The sequence below is a fragment of the Anoplophora glabripennis genome, unplaced genomic scaffold, assembly GCF_000390285.2.
Source record: "Anoplophora glabripennis isolate ALB-LARVAE unplaced genomic scaffold, Agla_2.0 scaffold47, whole genome shotgun sequence".
NCBI classification, from domain to species: domain Eukaryota; kingdom Metazoa; phylum Arthropoda; class Insecta; order Coleoptera; family Cerambycidae; genus Anoplophora; species Anoplophora glabripennis.
Window position 1 is genome coordinate 825,131 of NW_019416342.1, and position 26,702 is coordinate 851,832.

The window sequence follows — 26,702 nt, forward strand, 5'->3', positions numbered from 1 at the left end:
AATGGTGCGAGAAATACCAAACTTTAACGGAAAAATATTTGAAAAGTTTATTTCACATTTTCCCTGTTTCAGTAGCACTTAAAACAAAACTGCCCCATTATATTTAATTTTTTTTCGATAATTTCTACCAATTTTTCCGTTCGCCCTGGTATGGACGTCAAGACCCGCCACTGCAACTCAGGTACCTATGCTTTTTCTCAATTTGTAAATAATATATTAAAAAGAAAACTAGAACTAGACTAAGAAGTTTTTCCAGAACTAACTAAATATGATTTAATTTAAAGAGATTACGAAACGAACCAGTTTAATTACATCTTTTCGAATGCCCAGTGGATCATTTGGTCATGTCGTTTTCATCTCTTTTGCTCAATACATTACTCCAACAATTCGCCTTTTTGTTGCCAGCTCTTCGCATATCACAAAATGGTCAGTATCTAAACATTGTTTCAATGTTCTATATAGCTTGGTTGATTAACCTTCTTAATTATTAGTAATAAAATTTTCATGGCCTTAATTCCGTTGTTATGAAAAGATGCTCGATCCTAATTGCTTATGCGTCATAAAAGAGATAGAATTGTCCAATCGTCAACTATGTATCTAAAATATGAAAATCGCATTGAAGGCTTAAATAGTTAAACCCTGACGTATTTTTAATATGTGCTTAATATCGCTTAATTAATTAGAATTGATTCAATGTATTTCTACAGTGAGAGGAGAACTACCAAATTTGAAGTAATTATTCAATATGAAATTTTTTTTATGGAGAATAACATGTACCTTTGTATGGATATTTTCAGGTACATTGGAAATTATTTATCAAATTGGATTGCGAATTACTTTTTAAATGAATCAAGCTCAGTAAATTAAAATATGCACATGATAAACATTTACTAATTTTAGGAGGTATACCTTATCCCTAAAACTTTGATATTTTTAAGAAGTGTCAATTTACACAAACATCTGAAGAATGTTCAAAACAGTAACAGATTTAGCACAAACAAATAGTGTTCACCTGTACCAAATTTTAATAAGTGGCATTGTTCTTTGGACTTAAATTTGATTTTGATTTTTAATTTGATGTGCGTTTAAGTGTGAAATCATATTTCACACTTAAACGCACCTTAAAAACAAAAAATGATAGGATCATGGTTGATGGGAAAAAATCGTCTCATTTTTTGATGTCCAGCCCTTTATGGTACTATTTAAAAAATACCCTGTATAGTATTTTTTTATATTTTTTCCATGTACTGTTTTAAGCAATTCAGTATAAAACTAAAAAAAATCAGTTACATCAACCAGTGGTGAAATGAACTTTTATCACTTCGTAGAGCTCCCAGTTTATCTCTTTCTCCCATACCTTAACAAACGTTTCCATGACCGCAGCCGAAAATCGATCAAGCAATCAAAAACTTCAGAGACTGGCGCTTGACGTGACATTGAGTGAAAGTGGAAACAATGTCACAAACCGACGAAGATTTGGAAGACTTACCATTAGATGCAGAAGGTAGGGAGAAAAAGAAACGTGATAAAAAAGAAAACGACGAAGCAAAAGTGGAAGAGACAGGTAAGGAAAGTGAAGGTGAAAAATCTAACGATGCGCCCAACGAAGACGGTGACGAAGAAAGGAACGGGGTATTGGAGGAGGAGGAAGAGAAATTAATAAGAATAGAGAAGCTGTCTCTCGATGAAGAAGAAATTGGGGAGGAGGAGGAAGTCGAGAAGCATGAGCAATCTGTTCAGGAAGAAGAAATAGAGGAAGAGGAGCCTAACTATTATAATCCAGATGATTTTCTCTCGGGGCCTCATCTAAGCGAAAGTGGCACTTTACCGATGGATATTTTACAATTTGAGTATCCTTTTTATATACGCAATATAAACTTTAACTTTAAACTAAGATGTGTAGTATTTTAAAGATAAAAATTTAAGCGACGGAATATGAAAATAATGGCCATTTCTTTATTTTATAAAGCACGGTAGACACGTTGGTCAAGGTTCTATAGAGCAGAAAAAAGTGATGCCAAACTTGTCAACAAGAGAATTGAAAAATTTCGTAAAATTCAAATACAACACTCTGTATATTTTTATGCCAGGAGATGCAGAATTAATTTCTCTATATCGCTGCTATAGCTTTTCCTGCATCTAAAGTACCTAAACAGTTTTTGTAAAATATAATTTTTATGAAATATTGCAATTTTTTGTTAAAAAATCGTAGTTGGTGCATATTTAATGATGACCTATCCCATTTTAATCCTCAGCAGTTAGAGTTACGCAAAGTGAATTATTTTAAGAAAAAATCGGTAAATATGGTTTTTCTGTTAAGAAATAAAGTTGTGATAGGCAAACGCAGCCAAATATATAGGTCCTTGGTCCTTAATATACTAATAGCTTTCTATACGGCTACAACTGCAGAAAACCTTTCAATTTAGTAGTCTTGGACGAAGACACATTAGTTTACGGATCGGGAAACTTCATAGTATTCTTTCACGTGAAAACCAGAACTAAACAGTTCAGACGTAGTTACCTTGGAGGAGGTATTGGACATATTAGAGTAAATAGTTCTAACTTTAAACGAGGCTATAATATTACGGTCTTATTTACTTACAGAAAAATCCAAATCCAGATTATCCTCACTTTGCCGTGGCAGAATCTGGTAAACGTCCTGTGATAATAATTTATGGGTGGCCCAAAATGGATATAATTTGCGTCTTGAAAGGTGGGGCAGCCAAAATTTATACCAATACGGATTTCAGGTAATGGTTCTACCTCGACAAAAAATTGATATTCTTTAGTGTTATAATATGTTCTTTATATTCCTATGTACCTACTGATATATGCTTGGAAAAACATTAAGCATATGACATTGATTTGAGTTTGATTTACTAATTGTTCAGTTCCATCAATCCCTATAGTATAAAGATTTTTGAGACAAAAATTGCATGGTAATATTTTGTCAACGACTCGTCATTCGTAAATTCCAAGTATTATTTAAATCGAGTCACTTCCTAAAAAATGTACTACGGTTACAAAACAATAGAATGTATTGACCTTGATAATAATTTCGAAACGTAAATCTGACTTAACGTGATTTATTTTTTTAAGCTGAGGAAGCGAGAAGTGGTTCAGTGAGTATAAATTGCTGAGGATAAACTATATTTTGTTTCAAAAGCATATCTGCAGGATTTCCTTGAAGATGATGACCTTTTAAATTTGTTCATGTCTTTCACTCAAATTATATAGGAATAACTAAATGTGTAGAATACATTTACATTTACTTGTAAAGTATGGATATAATTATGAAGAACTAATAAAATCAAATTTTTTAGAACAATCTTATTCCAGACGATGAATTGTTCAATGAAAATTATAGACTCTGAACACTGTAGCATTTATGTGGAGATTGTCACTATTATCACAGTATCTTCCAGATATTTTCTCTTTATAACTTGTCCCAAAAGTAGCACATGATTTGAATTAAGCACTATTTTTATTCCGAAGAATTGACAGTATGATGTAGTAGTCACGTTGGCTATACGACAGATGAGCGAGTGAAGATTGTGAAAATTAATTGCAAGTACGGAGAGTGTGTAGGTGAGACTGTTCTCAAATTATGTGAAAGTTTCGGTAGAAAGGACGCCCCGAATGAAACAATTATTTTGAAAAGATTAGTTAATTCGGTGAGTTTTCTATGAAATTCAGCAGTTGGTGTGCTAAAGCGTGATACAGAATTTTCTTAAAAGAAGTCGGGCAAATGAATCGCAGGGGACATCTGTCCAATATCCTTTTTCATATTTTATGGCAATGTCTACCCTTTAAAAACGTCTACAAACTTTGCCAACTTTTTAAGTAATAAAATCTTTTTTCCTCATAAATAATCCTACGTTTTTTTTGGGACCCCTTTTATAACAATGTTACAACATTTTTTTATCTGATTATTTTATGATGGAGTCTTTAAATGTGACTCGAAGGACGCGAATAAAACTCTGAAGTAAAATAAACAGTTTATTAGTTTACGTTTACTCATATGCCTTCCATCAAACAAACACTAATCAATGATAAAACATACAAAGATAGAAATATTCATAGAAAGTATTTTAATTCGGTATTTTTTTGTTATTATATAAAACAGAGCACAGTCATTCTTAATTTAATCATAACAAGACAGAAGTACATTTCTAGCTGTAGTTAAGGATGTAAAAATCAAGAATTTGTACAGAGGGACAGCATAATATATGCAATGCAATTAGATTATGGTTATCAGGTAGATATTATTTATGTTGGACCACGATTCTACTGTCAAAACTACCAAATAAAGATTTAACTAATTAATTTGTTTATCGCATAGAAAGTTCTGTTATATCTAACATTTATAACTGACTTTGTCTTGTCACTAAATTGCAAAGCTCTTCTTTATGCAGACGATTTAAAGTTGTATACTTATATCTATATCAGATATTAATTATTGCCATAATGAACTTCAATCTAATACGGACAAATTACCTTGAAATTCTGTTTACAACGTTTACAAAACAAACTTGGTTCATGCTGCATCTAGTAATATGACAGTTTTTTTATCACTATATATCCTTTTGTTTAGTCCCGATGGTGAATTGCTGGTATCGCAAAGCGGTGAACCAGATTTCCTGATCACCGTGTGGAACTGGCGCGAGCACAAAATCCTGTTAAGGAGTAAATCGTACGTGCATGAAGTATTCCGGGTAAAATTTTCACCATACGTCACCGGCCAGATAACCAGCTGCGGTATTTTTTAATTTTTTATTTTAAATACTCCGCGAGATTAATTCAAATTTCTTCAGGTCTCTCCCACATAAAGTTTTGGAAAATGGCTAGGACCTTCACAGGTTTAAAATTGAAAGGTGAGTTGGGTAGATTCGGAAAGACAGAGTATTCAGATATTTTGGGAGTGCTACCAATGCCAGATGAAAAGGTAATTCACAGCTTTAATTTTGCTCCTTTAATTTTTGCTATCAAAAAACCTTTTCCACTAAAAACTGAAATATTTACCTCCTCAAAATTATTTCTAAAACTATTAATCTATAAAAAAAATTAAGAAACGATAAATATTTCCTTGCAGGTAATATCTGGATGTTCTTGGGGTAATATGCTAGTCTGGGATGCAGGCCTGATAATCCTGGAGGTATTCAGGACGTCGAGGAGAACGTGTCACGACGCCCCCATCGTCCAGTTGTACTACGACGAGAAGGAAGGTGAGTTATGGTCGGTCTCTATGGATGGTCATGTGCGTATTTGGTGGTATGAGAAAATAGACCAAGCCGATCCTCCAGACGACGATAGAATTGTTCAGATCGACCCGTCGTATGACTTTTATACCCCGGGACTGATGCTGATGTGCATCGAGAAGAGGCGACCCCAGGACCCCCTTGACAGTTTCCAATATGCACAAGTAAGTGGTCAAGCCGTGTTTTTACGTGGCTGGCGCCAGCAGCATTGTTCCTGATATGGGCGCACTTATACTAATAATGCACACGAAGGATTTTACTCGCTTTATTTAAAATATAATGCTTTTGCAGTCTAAATTATGAAAAAACATGATATTAAAAAAAAACTATCTTTGTTCAAGGATGGAAATGGCGGCATATGGTTGATCGACCTGAACACGGAGAGTGAGCCAAAACCGTCGGTCCAACTCTACAAATGCCACGCAGGGGAGATTGTAGACATCGCAGCTTGTCCCTTCGACAACTACATAGCTTCCTTGGGCAAAGATGGCAGAATTTTTATTTATAACTACGTGAAGAGAGTGCGTGCCGTCGAGTTCGATTTTCCCGCTAAGGGAACTTGCATGCTTTGGTTATCAACAAAGGTAAACGTATAAGAATGTAGATGGTGAACTAAAATACTTAACCAAACTTTAATCGCCGATTTTCGTCACAAATCTTCGAAAAAAGTTCCTATAAATATATATTTCGGAGACGTTTAACTTTCAAGATACAAAGTGTTAAAAGTCGATTAAAAATCTTTGTTTTTAAGCTAATTAAGAGAAGAGTGTAATTTCGGAGGTGGAAATTTTGTTACTAGACTACAAAACTGTATTCTTGCCACGTGTTGCTAGAATTCGTCATTTTCGTGGCAAATGATACATTAAATTTAACAAAAAACAATTTAACTCTTGAATAATTATATTAAAACAAAAAACAAACTGAATATGTACTCAATATATGATGATGCGCCTCATTTATGCACCGAAGTGTCGAACTCTAATAATAACATGTTAAAACATTTCCTTACATTAGTGTGCATTAGGGTGCGCTGAAAATCCGCTTTTTTTAATTTTTATTATTAATACTGAAAATGTTGTTCATTATGCATAAAAAAAATTTATGCGAAATGAAAAAATTTTAGGTCGATATCTTGGGCTCACCAAATTTCGTCAAAGTTTAAAGTTTTTTTTGTTTTGTTTTTATTGGAAATTTAATTCTCTACAAAAAAGGTCCTTAGAAGAATTCTGTCGAATTAATAATTTCTGAGATAATGGCATAATGACAATTTTAGTAGAAAAATTGATATTTTTCACATTTATGTTTTTAACAAAAAAAAAATGTAAGCTACCGACTTTTTTGTAATTTCTATATTTTTTTGGATTAAGCAACTAAAAATATAACTTTTTTCTCTCGAATGTTTTTCATATCTTGATAAATTTTTGTAGAAAAAAAAGTAAAATCCACTTAATTGCATATCCCTGGACCACACAAGAAACATGGGGAAAAAATAGAAAATAATCATAAAAATATTCGTTAGGGTACCTACTGTTCGGGACGCCACTGGACTTAATAAATCTAATCATGTTAGGGTTAAATTAAAGTTTAACACCCTGTATCTTCAAAATGAAGCATCTGCGCACCAATGTTTATATGAACTTTTTGTCTTAAAATCACTCAAATAATCGTCTGTTGAATTTATTGCACATACTTACTAATTAACACCCTGTATATAAAAAAATAACTATGTATATTTAAATAAAATTGCCATTATCTCAAAAACTTAATTTGACATGATTTCTCCTAAGGACCTTTTTTGTAGAGAATTAAATTTCTTATAAAATAGATCTTTAAACAATCACTATTTATCTATAAAAAACATAAATATTGTGAAAAATAAAATTTTTCTACTAAAATTGCCATTATCTTAAAAACTATTAATTTGACATGATTTCTCCTAAGGATCTTTTTTGTAAAGAATTGAATTTCCTATATAATAGATATTTAAACAATCTCTTTTTATCTATAAAAAAACATAAATATTGTGAAAAATTTCAATTTTTCTACTAAAATTGCCATTATCTCAGAAATTATTAATTTGACAGATTTCTTCTAAGGACCTTTTTTATAGAGAATTAAATTTCCTCTAAAGGTAAGTACAAAAAAATTTTTTCTGACACTAAACTTTTATGAAATTTGGCGAGCCTAAGATATCGACCTAACATTTTTTCCTTTCGTATGTTTTTTGTATGAATAATGAACAATATTTTCGGTATTAATAATAAAAATTCAAAATTAATTCCTATAATTAATTTCCGGAAATTAATTATAGGACTTTTATGTTAATTTTGGACGTAGACTTTATATTTATAGTCTCTCTGAGCATTTAAGATATTATAATTATACGAAAAGCAGGAGTTAACTAAGAAATAAAATTTATATCTGTTTAATTTTTCTATTTGAGTCAAAAAGTAGGTAAATCATATGACTTTTTTGGGAGAAGTAAAAAATTTGGCATATTCAACAATTTTTTTTTCAGCTTAATATCGATTGTTTATCTTTTGCACATTTTAAAAATCTTGTCTTGACCAATCACTATAAAGATGACACAGTCCCGTCTCATAATCACTAGAAGTATCTCATCTCACCTATGTTACAACTTTTGGTACAGACATTTTTATATTGAAAATATTTTAGATTGTACGCTCAGGAGACATTATAATATGCGGATTCGACGATGGTCAACTACGAGTCAGTTTAGTGCATATAGCTGATGTAAATCACTGCTCATTGCATGTTATACAGGTATGAAAATAGCACTCATTTAATTATCTACATATCTGCAGAAACCATATTACACCTACAATTTTTTTTTAAATATACAAATCACTTTTTTATCTCTTACTGTACTATTTTAGGTAATTAAACCACACAATAGGCCAGTAACCAAAATATCGGTAAATCCATCAGGCTCTATCCTTGTAAGCGGGTCAGAGAATAAAACCATTTTCGTCTTCAAATTGAACATTGGCGAAGAGACATTTACTTTAATCCCAATAGGTTTTTTCCCAACTCCTGATGTTGTCACTTGCATAACGTGGCATTTAACCGATGTAAGTATGTCTTAGTTAAACGTATCAGATGGGGATGAGGGTAAAATATAACTTATACAGGCTGTGATAATGAACTGGGACAATGATGAGGTAAAACGCACAATGTACCTACATTTGGAAAATAGTGTATGAAACTTTAAGTCCATATTTTTTTACGAGATTTCTGCAAATGTAGGTTTAAAAATGTACTTTTTTGTCTTACGCAAGTATGAAATCTCTGGACTTAAAGGAATCCAATCTATAAATCGCTTATACCTTGCTATCAACTGATGAAAGATGGGATAAGTGACATGTAATTTATCCCGTTCTTTCTTCTTGTGCTTGTGTTTGTTTAAGAACTCCTTAGGACTAATTGTAAGACAATGTTAGGACTTCTAGGCTAAGTCGAGAGTAAGTTAAGTCTAAAATTTCTTCATAAACCAATTTTAGGATTTAACAGTACTGGTAGGTTGCATGCAGGGTTATATGATGGAAGCAGAACTGCCTTGTGACAGAGTTAATTATACATCCAAGTCTTACTTGTTAAATCTTGAGCCAAGATATAATCGCTTTTCAACATACAAGTCCCAAATTCGAAGAAATAAGAAAATAAAACAAATTGAAGCAAAAAAAGCGAAAAAGCTAAAAAAGAAACTGTCAGAACTAAAAAAAGTTAAAGAGGAAAACCCAGGTCTAGAAATAGATGAAGATGCATTTTTGGGTAGGTGTCCACTATTTCCATTTCCAATAACTGAATTTGAAAAGTCAATTATCACAATTAATTTAAAATTTCTTATTTCATAATAGCCGATTCAGAGTCTGAAGAGGAGCTAGAACCTTTATTTATTCCCGAAACACCTAACCAAATTTTGTGGCTGATGTACACCAACAATAATACTATTTGGTTATCAATGGCTGGGTACAACATGTCTGCAAGGAGATCTTTGACAGCAATAACAAATTATTTGTTGTAGGTATGATGCTGGTTACATATATGAATATTTAATCAATCAGAAAAGTGGTACCCCACAAAGATACAAGATGGTCAATGATGCAGATGATGTTGAAATCAGTAGTTATGTATATTGGTAATTTATTATAATTCCTTACTAATCTTTAAACTATTAATTTAAAATTTCAGCCACAATATGAAATATTTAATATTTGCGATGCAAGACGGTTCAATAAGGATAAACAGAGTAAAAAATGATTTCCGTGATCTTTCCGACTATTGGATTCTCCCTATGCATGACAACCAAAATGGCTACATACCTAAAATGTGCTTCGGTCATAATGAAAGATTCTTCTTTAGCTGTGGATATGACGGCAACTTATTTGCGTACAAGTTTCGACCCGAAACAGGATACGAGTATCCACATTACATAGAACCAGACGTTTGTGGTTTAATTGAAGTGTGTGTTAGAGATATAGACACTTACACAAAACTAAGCCTGGAAGAAATGAAGATTAAAGCTGAAAATGACAGAGTCCAAAAACTGGCAAACGAACATAAGGCCCAAATAAGAGAAATACTTAAAAATTTGAAAGAGCGATATGCCAAAATGTTGCTAAGGAACTCGAAGCTATTGCCCAGCCAAATCATACCCAAGGAGGAATTAGAATTAGACAAAAGAGTCACGGAAGAAGTAGACAATAAGTTACAAAGTAGACTGCAGCTGGTAAAGAGGAAACTGGCTTACGATGTAGAAAAATCAGAAATTCAAATGAAGAAGCTGTTAGAATACTTCATAGACCCTGTGGATAAAGTTCCCAATACCGTGAGAGCAATAAATAATCCAGACCTTTATGTCATGGGCCTAAGACAAAGAGTGATGACGAAGGAATTTTGGGACATAATGGGCATAATTGATGAAAAATTGATCGAGGAACAGTTGAAAGGCAGGTCAATATATATTTCCTTAGTATTTAGAAACTAAATAAAAAGTGTTTAGCTTAGTTTTTGACTTACGCAGTTGTGTTTTAAAAATTTGACATACCTTTTTACAATTTACACTGTTTTACACATTTATTGGTACACAGATTAATCTTTTAATAATTAGGTGCTAAGGGAGTATTTATACACTAACCGAATTTTTTTATTAGATCAACTTATTAAATTAATTTGTTTCAAAACTATAAAAAAGTTTGTACCATAACAACAAAAACAGCCACAATAATTTATATAAAAATAATTTTGTTTGCTAACCTAGGAAAGGACGTTGTTCAAAGAGTCAGGTATGAGGTGAGAGAGCATGTGTTTTGATTTTGCATGGAATTTTTTGCATAAATTTTAAATAATTCGTAAATTAAATATCGAGATGTGGAACAGGTAGGTCCATAAATTAATAGAATGGCGTTATGAAAAGAGTGCTGCTATACATAATTTATTTTTGCTATTTTTCGGTACATTAAAAGCTTCTTTGCACTCTTCTTTTCAATTAATCTTTACATTACATTCATTTGCACAACAAATTGATCACAGATATACATTTTCCATATTATCACCAAGAGACCATTTTTTACTGCAACTAACACAATTTTTTGTATTTAAGTATATATTTGCTTACTTTATAGTTTTTCTGTAGTTACATTAGCAATCAACGTAATAACACTCATTTTGCATCAAATAAATCTCTCTGTGTAGACCTCCAGAGAGAGTCCAGCCTTCACCAAAATCTCCACCTCCAAAGCCAGCGAAATCATCGGGTTTAGAATATTTCTTGTTAAGTTTATCACCGTCAGTTCTAGAACGCAATTTGGACACAAAACTCAATAGGATGTTAGAGAAATACCGACAACGAAAAGCAAAATGGGAAAAACGTACAGAATTGGTAAGATATCATCCAATGTCAATCATACATCTGACGAACGATAACTGACCACACTATTGGAGAATTTTTGTTCTGATAGAAATTCGTCGTCAAAGTGGACAAGTGAAAACGTTTGTCAGATGTATGGTTTTTAGATAAGATGTATTCACTACAAAAATATGTGAGACAGCAGTCCATGTTACTTACATGTAGAACAAGATGCAAAAAATTCACGAACTAATACGTTAAAACTAATCAAATTTTGGCGAAAGGGGAAAACATGATTTTATTAATCATTGCACATGAACAAAATGCTCCTGTTAAACTTCGTTGCAAAATCTGCAACTGTGGATACACACAAAGATATTTAACTTTAGAAAAAATAAATATTTAAATGAAAATATATCGATTGCATAACTAAATACCTATCATTCATTTCGATTTTTGCAGTTCCATAAAAAATACATCGTTATTAAATTCCACTTATTTATTTTACATTCTAAAGCAAATACAGCCTTATACCTTACATAAACATATCGTCATACCCCGGGGGTGGAAATTCATCATTGTCGGGTCTGCGAGGGCCTCTAGAAGCAAATCTATCAGTGTCAGGTGGAGGTCTAAATGGGTCAAATCTTGCTCCAGGCGGTATAGATCCTGGTGGGACACCGGGATTAACTCCTGGAAATGACGGAAGGGGAGGTGGTTGGTAAATCATGCCACCACCAGTAGGAGGCAAAATACGATTGGGAACTCTCAATGGATCAATGCCGCCAAAAGGATCCAAGTCCGATCTTCCATAATTTGATGGGACGCCCAATATATCTGGTCGTCCTAAAGGATCAGGTAAAGCGGGCCCTCTTAAAGGGTTTGCTGAAGGTACCATTAAAGGATTATCTAAACGTCTTCCTGTGGTTTCGGGCTCTGTTTGACTTGACATTTCTCTAGATTTTTTGGAAACAACCACTTTATCAATTAATTGCCTTTTTATTAAGTCCACAACATTCTTATGATCTGGAATCATTTCATCTAATGTACCAGATTTTTGTGCAACTGAACCAGCATTAAGTTGTAATAAAGAAACTGTTCGTTCGTCGGCTCTTATAAGATTAAGCATTACACCATCATCCAAAGGTGTAGCTTTAAAATTATACAAACGTCCTTGGAAGACATACCTTATTGCATAGTCTTCATTCCAGCCTTTAGGTAGAGCTTCACTTTTAGCTTCAGATCCATCGATATTCTTTGATTCTCCCAAACCGATACATTTAAAACCATTTGACACCAATACCAAATGAGTTAAACATACCAGAATATCTTGATTACTCTTTATATCCTTCTCAACGCTGGCATACAGCAAATCCCAGCCAAAAAGGCCGGTAGCCATATTTCGTTTTAATTAAATATTCACTAAAATTTTGTAATTATTCTGGAATTCTCTAGTGGATCGTTTAAATAAAATACACAATGTCATCATCTACTGTCAGTTTTAGAAGAGGTTATGGTAGGTGTTATTTTATTTTGTATTTTCATCCATAAATTTATACATCCAAGGATGAAGCATGGCAATAGAGTGAGATGGACAGCGTTCTTTTATTCATTTCTTTTATGTGATGGATTTGTGAAGCCAATCAGCGATTAGAACTTTTAGAATAAAGAATTGTGAATTGTGCTTAGAATTTGTTACTAACTTCACAGAACATAATTTTGTTTTTGAAGACATTCCAATAAATCTTCGTGGAATCAATGCAGATGGCGCTTTAAAAAAATTTGTGAAGTCTAGGAATAATAAATTTTAAAAATTGGAAAAATTAAAATCTTATAAAAACAATTTTTTTTTTCTATTACGACATATATGTACGTAATTTAAACGAATTAAATTATTTTGTCCAACACTGAAATAAAAGTTTAAATAATTTTTTCTACTAACCACCTAATTTTATTATTTTTTAGTGTACACTATGTAAATTTATTTTTTTTTATTATTGATATTGTTTTGATATTGATTAGGTATTTCCTACCTACGCACGTAATCGTACAAATACTTTCCTTTAATAGATAAGGAGGATCTGAACAGACTATACAAATCAATAGAATCTGACTAAAATGTTTATTATTGTAGTGGGCAGATTTCACGGCAAAGAAACCTATCCCGGGGAAAAATCATCCTGATGATGAAAAACTTCTTAATGAAGCAAAAAATACTATTGGAGATTATAAACTCAAAGAAAGTGATGATTACAAAGTACCCAGGCACATGAGAGAAACAACTGTAACAAAGTATAAAGAACTTTTGGATGCTAGTTTAAAGGTTGAGTTAGCGAATATAGTTTATCGTGCAAGATACGCATCTAAAAATAAGGAATAAAATATATTTTGATTTTGGCGAACACCAAAACTCTTTTATTCTTTCTGCTTTTAGTTATACGAATTCATGCACGAATTTATTCAATCAGTTTGTGAATTAAGAGATGAAAAATATGTAATTAGAGATCGTTTACTAGATAAACAAAATGAGATACTTAAAATGCAGGAAGAAATGCCAAAACAAATGCATAAGAAAGGACCTAGTATTCCGGAGATTGATGAATCCGAATTTCCTGAAAAAAAATTAACACCTGCAGTCATTTTACCCACTGAACTAACGGAAGGTACAGAAATGGAAGCAAATAGAGAAATAATTCAGGTAAGAAATCATTTGAAGTGTTTATAAATAATTATTTTTAATTATTTAATACAAGTAAACAAAAACTCAACTGACACGGAAACAGGGAAATATCATTATACTTCGGTATATTACAGATTCAAAATATTCATAGCTTTCAAGGGATGTATTTTATTTTTACACCTGTTTATGTAAATATATAGTAGGATCATATTCGATGCAAAGTAATAAATCATTGCCTGTTAAGGGATCCAGTGCAGTACGGTTTTAAGGGGTTTAGAAATTAAATAATTTCTTTATGCATAATGTAATCAGTTCACGTCTGGCACCCTTGTTCCTACAAAAATTCTTTTATTCTCATAAACTATTTATTTTAAATGTAATTTAAAATGGTTCATCTTACACGTCCTAAAAATGATGACACAATTATCCTTTGATAAAAGACCGACAATTTTTTGCTCTACTTTGCATCGAATACGATCCTACTACAGATACTTTATTTTCCAGGACCCAAGTGAAGATCAAAACGAGAGGGAATTTTTACCTCATCGAATAAATTTCCCATTATTTGAAGGAGGGATATTTCAAAGTACATATAATCATGAAATGATTGAAAACAGTTTAGAATTAGATTTGAACACCTTATTAACATCTGATACTAATGATACAACTCTGGAAATGGATTTACGTATAAGAAGACTCAACAGGTAATTACTTTTATTATCGTACATTACTGGTTTGAATTTCAACAAAGATATGTTGCTTGACAGTACTCTCGTACTAAAGTATATCCAAAATAATAAATATATATATTGAAAAGGTAATTAAATACTCCATTAATTTGTAAGTAATATTATAGGAAAATGTTTCATCAAGACTGCATTTTAAATTTGATGGAACAAGAAATATTAGACTTTAATAACAAGATCAAAGAAACAAAAAAAAGTAGGCTTCCCCTACTAGTAGGCGAAAATTTCCGTGAACTCCACCTACTAACTTTAAATCACGAATTGAACATTCTGAAGCATAGTGAAGACAATGAAGAACGTCTTGTGAATAAAGTCAACAATAATTTGCAATCATTCCTTCAAATGGAAGATATAATAGACAGCTTGAAGAATGACAAAGAAGAACTTGAATTCAGTATTGTAAACTACCACGCTGAGGAAAATAAGATTCAGGAGCACTTCAGGCATGCTACAGATAGCAATAAATTTTACGATTTTCTGAGGAAAGTTTTTAAAAAGAAGTTTAAACCCCCGAAGCAGCCGAAAACAGATGGTAATTATCAAAATATCCAGTTATAGATGCGAAAAATTATTTCCTTTTGTTGATTAACAATTTAATACAGATGAAAGTTCTTCTTCATCCTCCTCATCATCTTCAAGTTCAGAAGATATGGACGATGCAGCCAGCTTGGATTCTAGAGATTTCGGTATCATTAAACAAGATCTAAATGTATGCCCCAAAGGATGCGAACAAACTATATTCAATCTTACTCTAGAATTGCGTGGACAAAGGTTAGTAATGGTTCACAATAGTTCACAATTAATTAAACGAGTTGTTACAAGCAAGTGTTTGAGAACTACCCATTTTTGAGCTCAAAATTAATTTATTTCGAGTTGCAAACATGGGAAAGGAACCGATGCAAATATTTTATTACATTCAGAGATAACCGATTGCTTAAACGATGATTTTTTTTTCATTCAACTCAAAAACGGTCTTTTATAGCTATATGTAGTAAAAATTTATTTTTGTAAAACGTCCACACCCACCAAGCACGCTGCAGAACATACTCTATCAAAGTAGTGAACCAAATTTGAAATACTTTGGGAGAAAAAAAAATTTCGAGCAAAAATTTCATTACATTCACTCCAGAAACTATGTCCCTGTATGTAAAACAACCTATATTACGCATACACATTTGTGAACAATAAAAAAAACTACGACAAAACGAAGCATTTTCAGACACATGTTTATAGTAACTTATTTTGTTAGTATCCGCCATTAAAATTTAGCCAAACATTTTAGTTACACTCTGTATATGAATATTTACGTGCAGAACTAATTTACGCATGCGCTGATGTTTAAAAACGGTTTAAAAATTATTCACACTAATTTTTATGCTATAAATACATAAATTACTTTCCGAAAGGCATCAAGTAGAACAAATTGTGGCAGACGAAAATAAGCGATTAGAGACTGTGAAAAAAACTATAGAATTAAACACAAAGAAATTTAATGTCTTGAGGAATCAGTTGGAGATTAGCCGCACAGAATTAGAAATATTTCAAGTAAGTAAAAATTAAGAAAATAACAATTATTATCTACTTAAATTTTTGGCTGTCGATAAACTCCATTTTTAATTTTTAAGAGAGAAAAGCAAAGGCAATTGAATCAAGTAATATGCACAGTAGTTTTGAACTTGAACCAAATGTATGGATTTGATCCTGAAAAAACAGAGATATCAGACTTACTGGTTTTTTCCAAAAGTAAGCTAACATCTTTATACAAAAGAGTAACAATTTTACAACAGGAAACTTTGGAACAAACAGGAAAACTGGAGTAAGTACACTGATTTTACCCTTTACATTCCAAACACCTGTAACACCCTGTAAATCTTTAAGTATTAGCTTTGCGACAGAACTACAAAAAATACCTACCAAGTAAAAAAAATCAGTTATAACGGTAGGTATGTGGCAAGTTTAAAATGTATTTTAAAAGATGCTGCATCTCTCATTATATAAAATAAAATATTTCCTTATTACATAGGCGTGGAATATAAAATAAAAAATAATATCTTATATTTCTAGTGCTTATCACAATCATTATTCGAGAATGAAAAAGGACATCCAGTACATGAAAAAGAAAATTATGAATTTAAAAAGCGACATTGTCTACACCATGCAAATAAAATTTGGAAAGGTAATCGATATTAATGAAATCGAGGAGGCTATAATAAAAAAATCATTCCAAAAGTCACAAGTTAATGAATTAGAGGAGGTGATGTTGAAGAGAATGGTTTTTGATATGCGAATGAAGGCAACAGATATTAAGGAAATATATGCCAAAGAAATTAGTATATGGATAGTGAGTGGTTGTTATAGTTTCTCGTTACAAGAGAATTAGATATGCAGGGTGTTTCCTAAGTCCTTGTCATAAATTAGGGAGGTATAGTCTTTCCGAAGTTATTTGAACATGTAAAAAAACGCCTGGCAATAAAATTTAATGACTTTCATAGGTGTCCCTAAAAAAGTTTTCTGCTAAAGGTAAAAAATTATAATTTGTATATAAATTTCGTTTTGTTCTGTTTCAAAATGCCATGAAATAATATTAATAAACAAAATATCCCTCTTATTTTTGAATGATTAATAGAAGGTGCCTACAATAAATTAAAATTACCTGAACCACACCAAATTCAGTATTGCTGCACTGCACTGCTGGGCAATTTGTCAACCACTTGTCAACAGCTGTGATTTATTGCCCAGTGGCCCAATGCAGCTATGTTTGGATTTCGTTTGCCCGAGCTCGCATTCTTCAACTGGGCATATACTTTTCTACCACCTCCATGTTTAGCTTGACCAGACCTGTATATGGGTATGGCTAAATAAATATGGGAACAGCTTTTTCAAATATTTGAATGACGAGTTGCTGCGTCAGTGACCGAACCTGGTACATACTGTCAACCTCTTGGTTCTTCAGTTGATAGCGGAAAGACTAATTCCTTGGATAATTCTTGACACAGAACCATTGGTTTTCGAGGGTCGGCTCAATATTAAATTTTTACAACTACACACTTTCTGTCGTTTTAAAGTCAAAATTACAGGTTCGTTGTTTAAATTTCAAAAATTACTTTGCTTATAGGTGTAAAAAGTTATTACAGTAGAAACTTTGATTGATTTTAAAATTTTTAACTGCATTTGAAATTGTATTTCGAACGAAAAAATGTCTATATATTTTTTATGCACGGCATAGTTTTAGAATTTATACAATAAACTTCTTTTAAATTAAAAAAAAAAACTTGAAATTATCTAATTTTTCAAAACACTTTGTGGTTATTATTTCATGATATTGTAAGAGACAACTACTCTGTGGACTAATGCCCTCACCAGCATTGACTTATATCCACACCTAGTCAACAACTAAGATCCATTCCATTCGTCAATCGAATCGCCATAGACTATTGTTTCAAACTCGTTAGTTCTTATAAGTATGCCATAGTTGAGATGACCGACAAGTGATGCAGCTATTTTAGTGTAACTTAAGCCCGGACATCTTCACAGTTACATAATTGAATAAGTGTGATACATTTTTACACTTCAACACTGGATATAACCAACAGCTTTAGACCCTTGGATTGTTTTGTCTAAAATTTCCCAAGGAGCAGCCTTCGCAAGTTATTACACGGACTTAGAAAACGCGTTGAAAATAAATTAACTATTTATTTTTATCAGGACAAAATATCTGCAGCTCAAAACGAAGTTACCGTAATGATTAAAGAAAATACAAACAAACTCGAATTGTTTAGGGTGTTGACTAAAGAGAAGCAAGAGCTCGTAGAAATTATAGATAATCAGCCCAAGAAAGAAGAATTCCTTAATAGGAATCAAAAAACATATCAACAATTTCTATTGGACATTGAAAAATTAGAGGGTCTACTAAAACAACAGAACAAGCAATTACAAGAACTTAAGAGCGAAATAAAAATGTTGAAAACCAAAGGACTGCCACCCAAAGTTGCAGTAAGGGAAGAAGTGAAAGAGGATACAGAATTGGTGGAATATGATAAATATATATCAATCGATATAGCCCCGATGGAAATTTTTACCACAGAAATAAACATGCCAACATTGTAAGTCTACTGAGATTTATCTATGTATCGGTAGAATAATAAAATAATGTGCTATTTCAGTTACCCAACAGAAAGTGAAGATATAGTCACCGATCTTATGCAGAAACTTACTGTAAATGTAGATACAAAAGCTTCTAAATTTTCTTCCACGGAAAATATGGTAAAAGATATCCTGTATGGCATTTTAAATTGTACCAGTGTTACAGAGATAATTCAAGAGATATTAAACAGAATTCCTTTCGAACCAACCGAGGAACAACAAGATGCGATTAAATCATCCGCGGAAAAGCTATTTGAAATCCAAGAGGTGTGAATTCTCATATTACAGAATCTTTCACTAAGAATGAGATACAGCTTAATGGAAAATTCTCCAGGCCGTTTGATATCTTCATCAAATGTTCTTTTTCCATCTAAGTGTATCAAAAATCCAAAATTTGTTCAAATGTTTAAAATATCACATTAAGCTGTTCTTCATTATTAATCAAACATCTTGTACAAATTCATTTGTAGGTTAGCGATGAAAGTTTCATAAAATGCCCTAGAGAGTACATAGAAGAGATAGTAGACGAAGTGATGTTGACGCAGAAAAAGCCACACGAAGTAATCGCTCGAATGATAGAAAAATTACTTGATGCTGTACCCTATGACGCTTTAATGGAGGAAAAGTCACTGGAGATAATCTGTCAGAAAATAGAAGACGGTATCGAGAAAGAGGAGTTAGAGCCCGAGGAACTGAAGAAGTCTGTGGAGAGTATTCCAAGTTATTACAAAGAACAAATGGAGGAAATATTAAATGTCATTCTAGAGAGGGTGTTTAGTAGTGGAATTGATTATTTATATGTAATGAAGTTTTAGAATTTCGAATATTAATGGAAATAAATGTAATATATGGTTTAAAAAAATATATTAGTCTTCTGCAATTGCCACTTCTACTTGCACAGTTAAATTCTTAAACATTATCTTTTTCCAATAAGGACAAGTACTGCTTAAGAAAGATTTCTTCTTGCACAAGGTCGATATCCAAATAATCATCATCCACTATCGATATGTCTTCGGCAAGGCGCTTGAATGCCTCGTTCTTTTCGTCAAGTTCTAATTTTTTCTTCTTGATATTTTCAATGCTCTCTGAAGTTACTAGAATCGAATTTAATTTTTAGTTAACTGGAAGCCTCGTCAATAAATCAAATAAAATTGAATTAGTCTTGCACTTACTCAAATGCGATAAATCTCCACTAACTATACCATTGTTTGCCAGTAATTCTTCGGCAGCTTGCATTATATCACCCGAATGTTTTTCTAATGCTAATTTGGCCATTCTCGCATCAAAACCAGCAGATTCAAGCTAAAAAAATTATAAATTCTATACTTATTGTCTAAACGCCATCGCGAATATCTCACTCTATTAACAAATTATAAGGTAGAACAATTGTAAATGCGTCGAAATCATAGTGTAATTGTGTTTAGAATTATTGGAGAAGCAATATATAATCAAAAAATATCAATTCAATTATATTTCACAGGAAAAAGTTACCTCAGGTATTAGGTCCTCTATTAGAGACAACAATTCCTTGCTTTTTGTGCCACTTGGTCCTGGCAAAGGATTCTCTTGTATATACTGAATGCTATCAGATATAATATTATTGGTTTTTTGCAAAGCGATTCTTGCAGCCTCTTTATTAAACCCCATATTAACTAGAATCTTGACAAAATTGGGATCCACATACTGTTCACCATCAGCACACTTGCCAAGTTTTTTCCTTTCCCTGAAAAAAAAAAATAAATGTAACAATTATGTACATAAGTGAATATTTAATTTTGCTTACTTTTTCAAAATTTCTTCAGCTTTGGCCTTTTTTCTCCTTTCAGCCCTTTTTTCTTTAGTCTCATTAATGTAGTTTGCGGCATAATTCACATCTCCCTTAGTAGCCCTTAAACCAAGAGTAGCTTCTGCAGGAGAGTAACCTAAAATGTTCGTGTTAATAAGTATCCCACATTGACCAAAAAAAAATAATTACCCAATTCTACTAAAGCTGTCAGTTTATATTCATCAATTTTTAAATTTTTTATTTCATTTTCCGCTTTTCTCAACAAAGCCAATGCATCGGATCTCTTATTTTGATGGTATAAAACGATAGCTTGTAATAAGTGAAGTCTCATAAATAATGCTTCTTCGTTGCCTTTAAATAAAAAATATAGTAAACATTTTCATTTGTTATATTTTGTCTAATTTTACATTATATTACCCCACCAAATCAGTTTTAATTATCCTTCTAAACTAGGTAAATTTATGGTCTTACCTGGAGTTCCCTTAACGGCAATTAAACGTTCCAAATTAGGTCCATAAGTTGAATGAAACTTTTCTTCGCATTTTTTTAACCTTTCGTATGCCTCTGGAAGGTGAGCAAAGCTTTCCAAACACAAGTAACACCATGCTATGTCCAAATTTAAAAGAGCATAGTTGTCGACTGTATTTAATAATTGTGAATTGCAATGCCTAAAATTATATTTATGACAACTTTAGCATCGTTACAAGAAATATTGTAAAACAACACATTTTTTATTACCGTGGTTCATTGAAATTAAAATAGTTAAAATAATTTTTTATTAGTTAGGTCATCTGAATTTTGGGGAATACTAATTTTACATGTATTTTCATAGGTTATGTTAGTCACAAAACAGAATTCCTGCAAAGTTAAGAAATATTCACCTAAATTCCTCATCGGCTTCCAAGAAAAACACCAATGCTCTGGAATAATCAAGGCGTTTTAATGCAGATTTTCCCTTTTCATGTAAAGTCATAGCCACAATCAAAGCTTTTTTTTCATTGGGTGGTATTTTTATTGGATTCCCAAACTGATCTTCAAGCTATTAGATACACATAATATAAGCTAGGTAGATATTTAATTTTATTAAAATACCTAAGAATTATCTACTTTTTGCAGTTGTACGGTCTTTAAAATGTTTTTTTTTTTTTAATTTATAGTTAGTGATTTATATGAATTAAATATGGCATAATCTACTTGAAGAAAATTGATTTATTTATCACAGACCATGAATGAGTACCAAATATTAGTTTTAAACCGAAAATTATTACATGATGACAATTTTGCCAATAATTTTAAGATTTAAGTATCAACTAATAATGCTCTATAAGTCAGTCTCACAAATATTCATGAAATTTTATTAACATGACAACATGAATTTAACAATTTATAAGCTTAATTAAAAAAAAATAATAAAACCTCAGGAACTTTGAAACCATGTAATTTATGAATTGTTAGTAACCAACACCGGTACTGTAGATGGTTACTGTTTACCTGCATAAATTCATTATCCAATGCAAGAAGGCGAGAATCTGTTTTAATATTCTCCAGTTCTTTAATTTGATTCTCCGTTTCTAACACTTGTGTAGGTGTTTCCGATATTGCTATAGCGAGTATTTGTTGGCCGTTTTTGACTCCCTGACTACCTAACGAGACTGCATCATTTAGAACTTTCCCAGAACTAATTAACTTTAATCTAAAATAAATCATAAATTGAAAATTGAAAAAATGCTCTAATATATAATTAGTACCGATCAGCACAAAAATTGACTTCTTGATTAATAATACTTTTTAAATCACTGGTTTGCATAGATAATAACAGTTCCTTCGTGATAATCTTTGGAGGGCTATCGGGTAACAATATTTTAATTTTGATTGTTGCAAGACCAGACTCTTGAAAACGATTTTTTTGTTTCAAATTTTCCAGTGCATTTCTTTGAAGATCTAATAAAGTTTCCAAACAGAGATCCAAAGGTATTTTCAAAGTACTACTATAATCTTCCGCCAGATGCTACAAATTTAATAAAAAATTATAGTAAAGAAAATCCAAACCATACTTTTTTATCTTTACCTGAATATCGTCTTTTGAAGAATTATTTGAAGAGTTAACATAAGGTGGAAGCCACAATTTAACTCCATCTCTTCGTAGTTTATCCCTTATTTGAATAAGACAATCTTCTTTTTGAAGATGGGTACCCATTTTTGAAAATCATGCAGTAAACTAATACAGTATAATAAATAAATACCAAACCATGGAACATATCACATCTGTGACGACCGACAATTATGGATTTTTGATAATCACGTCACAGACGTCACAATCAAGATGCCTCAAATCCAATGAAAATATAGAACATTAAAAAAAGGAATTCATGATCATGAGCTACCTTCCTTTTGAGACATATGCAGCTCACCTGAATCATAGATCCTGTAAATTACCGAGGTCGAGGTCTATACTCTGAATATAGCAATACTTAGGTTAGGTACTGTAAATTGCTGAAGTTAAAAAAAATTTGAAAAGTTTATGGAAACATTACTTCGTTTCAAATTTATTGATATCAAGAATCTGACGAATTAATAATAGACGTATCAAACATTTGAGTATATTTTTATTAAACACAACAAGGTAAAATGCAAACTTGTAGTTATCAATATAATTTAAGGAGTGAAATTACATGTCATTTACATCAAGTATTTCTTGAACCCTACAAGTATCAAAATTCCTTACAAAGACAGGCACAAAGTTTAATACTTTTCGTATATAAACATAACGGTTAAATACAGTGTGAACATAAACTCAAATAAACAATGTGGGGGTTAGGTACACAAACAAGTATAGAAAAACGAGAAAATAACTAGTGAAAGGTAGGTATATGTAGAAATTTCGAAATAGTAGTTATTTATAGTATTATTTGTCTTTTCAGTTTTAAATCTAATATATAATTTAATACAGAAAAATGAAAGCTTCTTTATCATTTAATATAAATTATACTTAACTATTGGACAAATAAGTGAAATGGCATTTTTTATTATTTTCTTACACCTAGAGGTTGAAAAACCAGTTAAAAACAAAATTTTTACTTCACCAGTTTTATCGTATGGAACTTTTTTAAATTTAAACTTTCTTATATTTTTCTCACGTCATATTTTTATATTAACTTTTTTATATTTTCTGTATTAAATTATCCTTAAAGATATGAAAAATAGCATAATTATTAGCTGTAATAAAGCTATACTATTTGTCAGTATATTTCTAAATATATTAAAACTTAAAATATTACAGTAAGCATAGGTAGTAGAGTAGAACTTACTTAATTTAAGATAGTTGATCTATAATTTGAATTGATTCGTAGTGTTTCAAGAATATACCCTATGGAAATTGTCCCTTGAAATACAAAACAACTACGAAAAAAATATATCCTTGAGAAAAAATTCAGTAAAAAAAAATTCTCTGTATATAATACCAAAAGTAATGATTAAGTTGCACTTACCAGTTATAAGAAATAATTTGTTCTTAAGTTAATTATAGGCAATCAAATGTAAGTAAATAAAAGATTTTGAATATGCTTTTCCATTCTATCTACATGCTGCTCTTAGATATGAACAAATAATAATATTCGATATATTTACTCATATGTTATATATACATATGTTTTCTAGGCCGTACTCGAGTTAAAATAAATGAATATTCAAAATTAGATGCCTTCTCATGGCAGTGGAAGTTGCATAAGTTTTAATACATTAAGAAATAATGCTTACCTAGTGGAACTAAGGTCAATTTTCTGCCAATGTTTCCTATATATTTGTCCATTTTATTATTACATTTTAGATGAAATTCTTACACCATTACAAATACCTGCTGCTGAAATTATTGTAAACTTTGAATAACTTCAAGTCTAATACATACAAATTGCCTTTAATAATGATAAAAATTGTTTGCCAACATCTACCTTTTTAAGAGTTAAGGGCCTTTGTTAGTTTTCCAAGTATTAAAAATATTTTGCGTAAGTTTGCAATCTATTTCTTGATTTACTAATTAAGAAAAAATTGTGAATATGTTGGCTATAACATATAGAATATCTGTTAGACATCTATACTTTTACAGTAAATACCTATACACATTTTGCATTACTTTAAGATAGAGAGCGTCGATAAATATTAACTTTTTTTTAATATTTATAAGAGTAGTTATTATAAATCTGTGACAAATCAATAATATAATCGATGTCTTTCTTTCGTTGAAAAGGTATATAGCTAAATCACAATAAGAAAACTAATAATAACGATTTAACATGTTTCTTTTAGCTTATTCCTTTACTATACCAGTAGTGCCAATAGCAACAATTATCAAATATATTTTTTTAGAAACAAGAATATAATATCGTTATCAAAATACACTAAACGCTCTGTATCTAAAAGATGCAATAACTAATCTCGTATCAGATGTCTAATGATCCATATTTTCCCTTTATTTGAAGACCATTAGATATGCAACTTATATAACCAATGGATTTAATATAATATTGAGAATAAAATACATCATAAACATCTAGATTTGTTTAAGTTCTGCTTCAGTATCGTTGTTCTTTTTCTAAATTGAATAATAAATAACAGTATTTTAGATAGGTATAACTAATAGATAAAAGTTTTATGGACATGATATGTGCCTTCTATGTATACCATTCTGTTCCCCTAACCAACATTCTACTTACTACTGTTACTTCTTCTTTTCGAAAAAATCAAAAGGCACTAACACTAAAGAAATATTTTGAAAATTAGCCAGTGTAGAATGCATAAGATTGTTTTCTTTACTTTGGAGTTACTAAAGAGGAAAATAGCTTAGTCAGAAATGCAGTATCTAAAGACAGTAGCTTTTATAACTAAATTTGACTACTGGTGGAATTGGTGGAATATGTGATTTGACTATTGAGAATCATCTAAGAAAGTTAAAGTCTTTTATGATCGAAATTCTTCAAGTATTCAAGAACAGGTGAATATCGGATACCTTTATCATAGATAAAAGCATTAAATAAAATGTTAACAAAAGAAAAGAAGTAAGTCAAAACTGATCGAAGTACTTGCAAGTAAATGAAATGTGCAAAAAACATTACAATATGGTTTTACTATAGTCATTTAGAAGTAAAATTTGAGTGTATGAAAGAACGTTTTAAATGATTGTTTATTTCTTTGCCTTCACTGCCTTGTTATAAAAATGTATTCCAAAGAAAACATATTTTAAGAATTATTAAAATTAAAAAAGAATTAATCTGAAAGAAAAAACGTAAATTGGTTATAACATGTAACAAAATCATTTTGTCTAAAATTTTCCACATATTGTTCCTCTTTTTTACTAAAACCATGTTAGCGAAGCTAACTATTTTAAATATAAATACTTAGTAAGCAAAACCAGTTAGTATCAAACACTAATACTGTACAATATTCTTAATATAAAGAAAGGACCCTGTTATGCATTTCATATCTTATAGTAGATGCGAATTTGAAATTATTTGAAAAAATCAGTATTTGTAATGGTCGGTTTTACAGAGATATAATTTCATTGGTATAAAAAATATAACAACTAATTTGATCGGCTATACACCCACGAAAATTTTCTCTAATATTTGAGCTTAACAGTTATAATAGAAAAACATAAGTTTCTTAGCTTTATAAACATTTTAAAACAGTATAAAGGACCTATTTAATCCTTACTAATGCAGGCGAAAATTTTCAGCAATGAAATACTAATTACATCGTCGGGAAACAGGTTTATACTCTAATTTCACGGACAACATCAAATGATTGAGAATTAGAAAAAAAAAATGGATTAATAGAAACATTTTAAGATAGCTGTTTTGGATTGAAGATGTTGTTTTATTCCGTGGTTTCAAGACTTTCAAGTATCGCACAATTAAGCTTAAGGTAGAGCATAGTTAAGTTAAAAAATGATTATCATTCATTAAAAATTTTCCTCATTCAACAAATTATCTAACATAATTTCAATTAAGGATTTAAATATGATAGTCACAATTTTCATAATTTTAGAAATTATAATTATACAGTAGTTTTGGGCATATCAGATACATAGAGAGAATGATGAAAGTGACGTCATGTGTTTGTATAAACTTTTTTTAATGTCAATTTTTAAAAGCACCCGTGGTTTTGGCAAATAGTGCCAATGAAATAAACTTAAAAAATCCAAAATTGAATCAAAGTCGGTATTATA

The 26,702-nt window shown here is 31.0% G+C and overlaps 3 protein-coding genes across 4 annotated transcripts; 1 reads left to right on the forward strand and 2 right to left on the reverse strand.

Annotated features, from left to right (window-relative positions):
• Positions 1 to 1,455: 1,455 nt before the first annotated feature.
• LOC108906393 (cilia- and flagella-associated protein 44) lies at positions 1,456 to 19,558 on the forward strand. The gene is made up of 23 exons (XM_018709622.1): positions 1,456 to 1,850; positions 4,595 to 4,758; positions 4,815 to 4,945; positions 5,093 to 5,422; positions 5,600 to 5,842; positions 7,935 to 8,042; positions 8,156 to 8,350; positions 8,780 to 9,050; positions 9,137 to 9,248; positions 9,304 to 9,417; positions 9,471 to 10,241; positions 10,962 to 11,160; positions 13,262 to 13,450; positions 13,562 to 13,825; positions 14,312 to 14,511; positions 14,664 to 15,085; positions 15,156 to 15,324; positions 15,960 to 16,098; positions 16,179 to 16,369; positions 16,618 to 16,894; positions 18,259 to 18,656; positions 18,717 to 18,963; positions 19,167 to 19,558. Exons 1-23 carry the CDS (start codon positions 1,456 to 1,458, stop codon positions 19,509 to 19,511), a joined length of 5,874 nt encoding a protein of 1,957 aa, XP_018565138.1. The 3' UTR covers positions 19,512 to 19,558.
• Positions 11,612 to 12,650, reverse strand: LOC108906462 (proteasome inhibitor PI31 subunit). Its single transcript, XM_018709718.1, has one exon. The coding sequence runs from the start codon at positions 12,524 to 12,526 to the stop codon at positions 11,663 to 11,665; it is 864 nt and encodes a 287-aa protein (XP_018565234.1). The 5' UTR covers positions 12,527 to 12,650; the 3' UTR covers positions 11,612 to 11,662.
• On the reverse strand, positions 19,542 to 22,737 carry LOC108906461 (NEDD8 ultimate buster 1). Of its 2 annotated transcripts, XM_018709716.1 has the most exons (10): positions 22,551 to 22,737; positions 22,231 to 22,490; positions 21,974 to 22,175; positions 21,364 to 21,521; positions 20,954 to 21,150; positions 20,672 to 20,833; positions 20,480 to 20,618; positions 20,188 to 20,419; positions 19,869 to 19,998; positions 19,542 to 19,790 (listed from the first exon to the last, which is right to left on the reverse strand). In XM_018709716.1, the coding sequence occupies exons 1-10, from the start codon at positions 22,677 to 22,679 to the stop codon at positions 19,606 to 19,608; spliced, it is 1,794 nt and encodes a 597-aa protein (XP_018565232.1). In that variant the 5' UTR covers positions 22,680 to 22,737; the 3' UTR covers positions 19,542 to 19,605. The 2 variants fall into 2 exon arrangements, with proteins under 2 accessions (XP_018565232.1, XP_018565233.1); XM_018709717.1 differs by lacking the exon at positions 20,672 to 20,833.
• Between the last annotated feature and the right edge of the window lie 3,965 nt (positions 22,738 to 26,702).

Bases quoted from the DNA above. Each gene is read 5' to 3' on its own strand.
- LOC108906393 (XM_018709622.1), top strand. From the start codon at position 1,456: ATGTCACAAACCGACGAAGATTTGGAAGACTTACCATTAGATGCAGAA. The intron at 4,759-4,814 runs GTATTTTTTAAT...AAATTTCTTCAG, and splicing joins CGGCCAGATAACCAGCTGCG to GTCTCTCCCACATAAAGTTT. The intron at 18,657-18,716 runs GTAAGTCTACTG...GTGCTATTTCAG, and splicing joins GAAATAAACATGCCAACATT to TTACCCAACAGAAAGTGAAG.
- LOC108906462 (XM_018709718.1), bottom strand. From the start codon at position 12,526: ATGGCTACCGGCCTTTTTGGCTGGGATTTGCTGTATGCCAGCGTTGAG.
- LOC108906461 (XM_018709716.1), bottom strand. From the start codon at position 22,679: ATGGGTACCCATCTTCAAAAAGAAGATTGTCTTATTCAAATAAGGGAT. The intron at 20,834-20,953 runs GTAAGACCATAA...TTTTATTTAAAG, and splicing joins TGCCGTTAAGGGAACTCCAG to GCAACGAAGAAGCATTATTT. The intron at 19,999-20,187 runs GTAACTTTTTCC...TAATTTTTTTAG, and splicing joins TAGAGGACCTAATACCTGAG to CTTGAATCTGCTGGTTTTGA.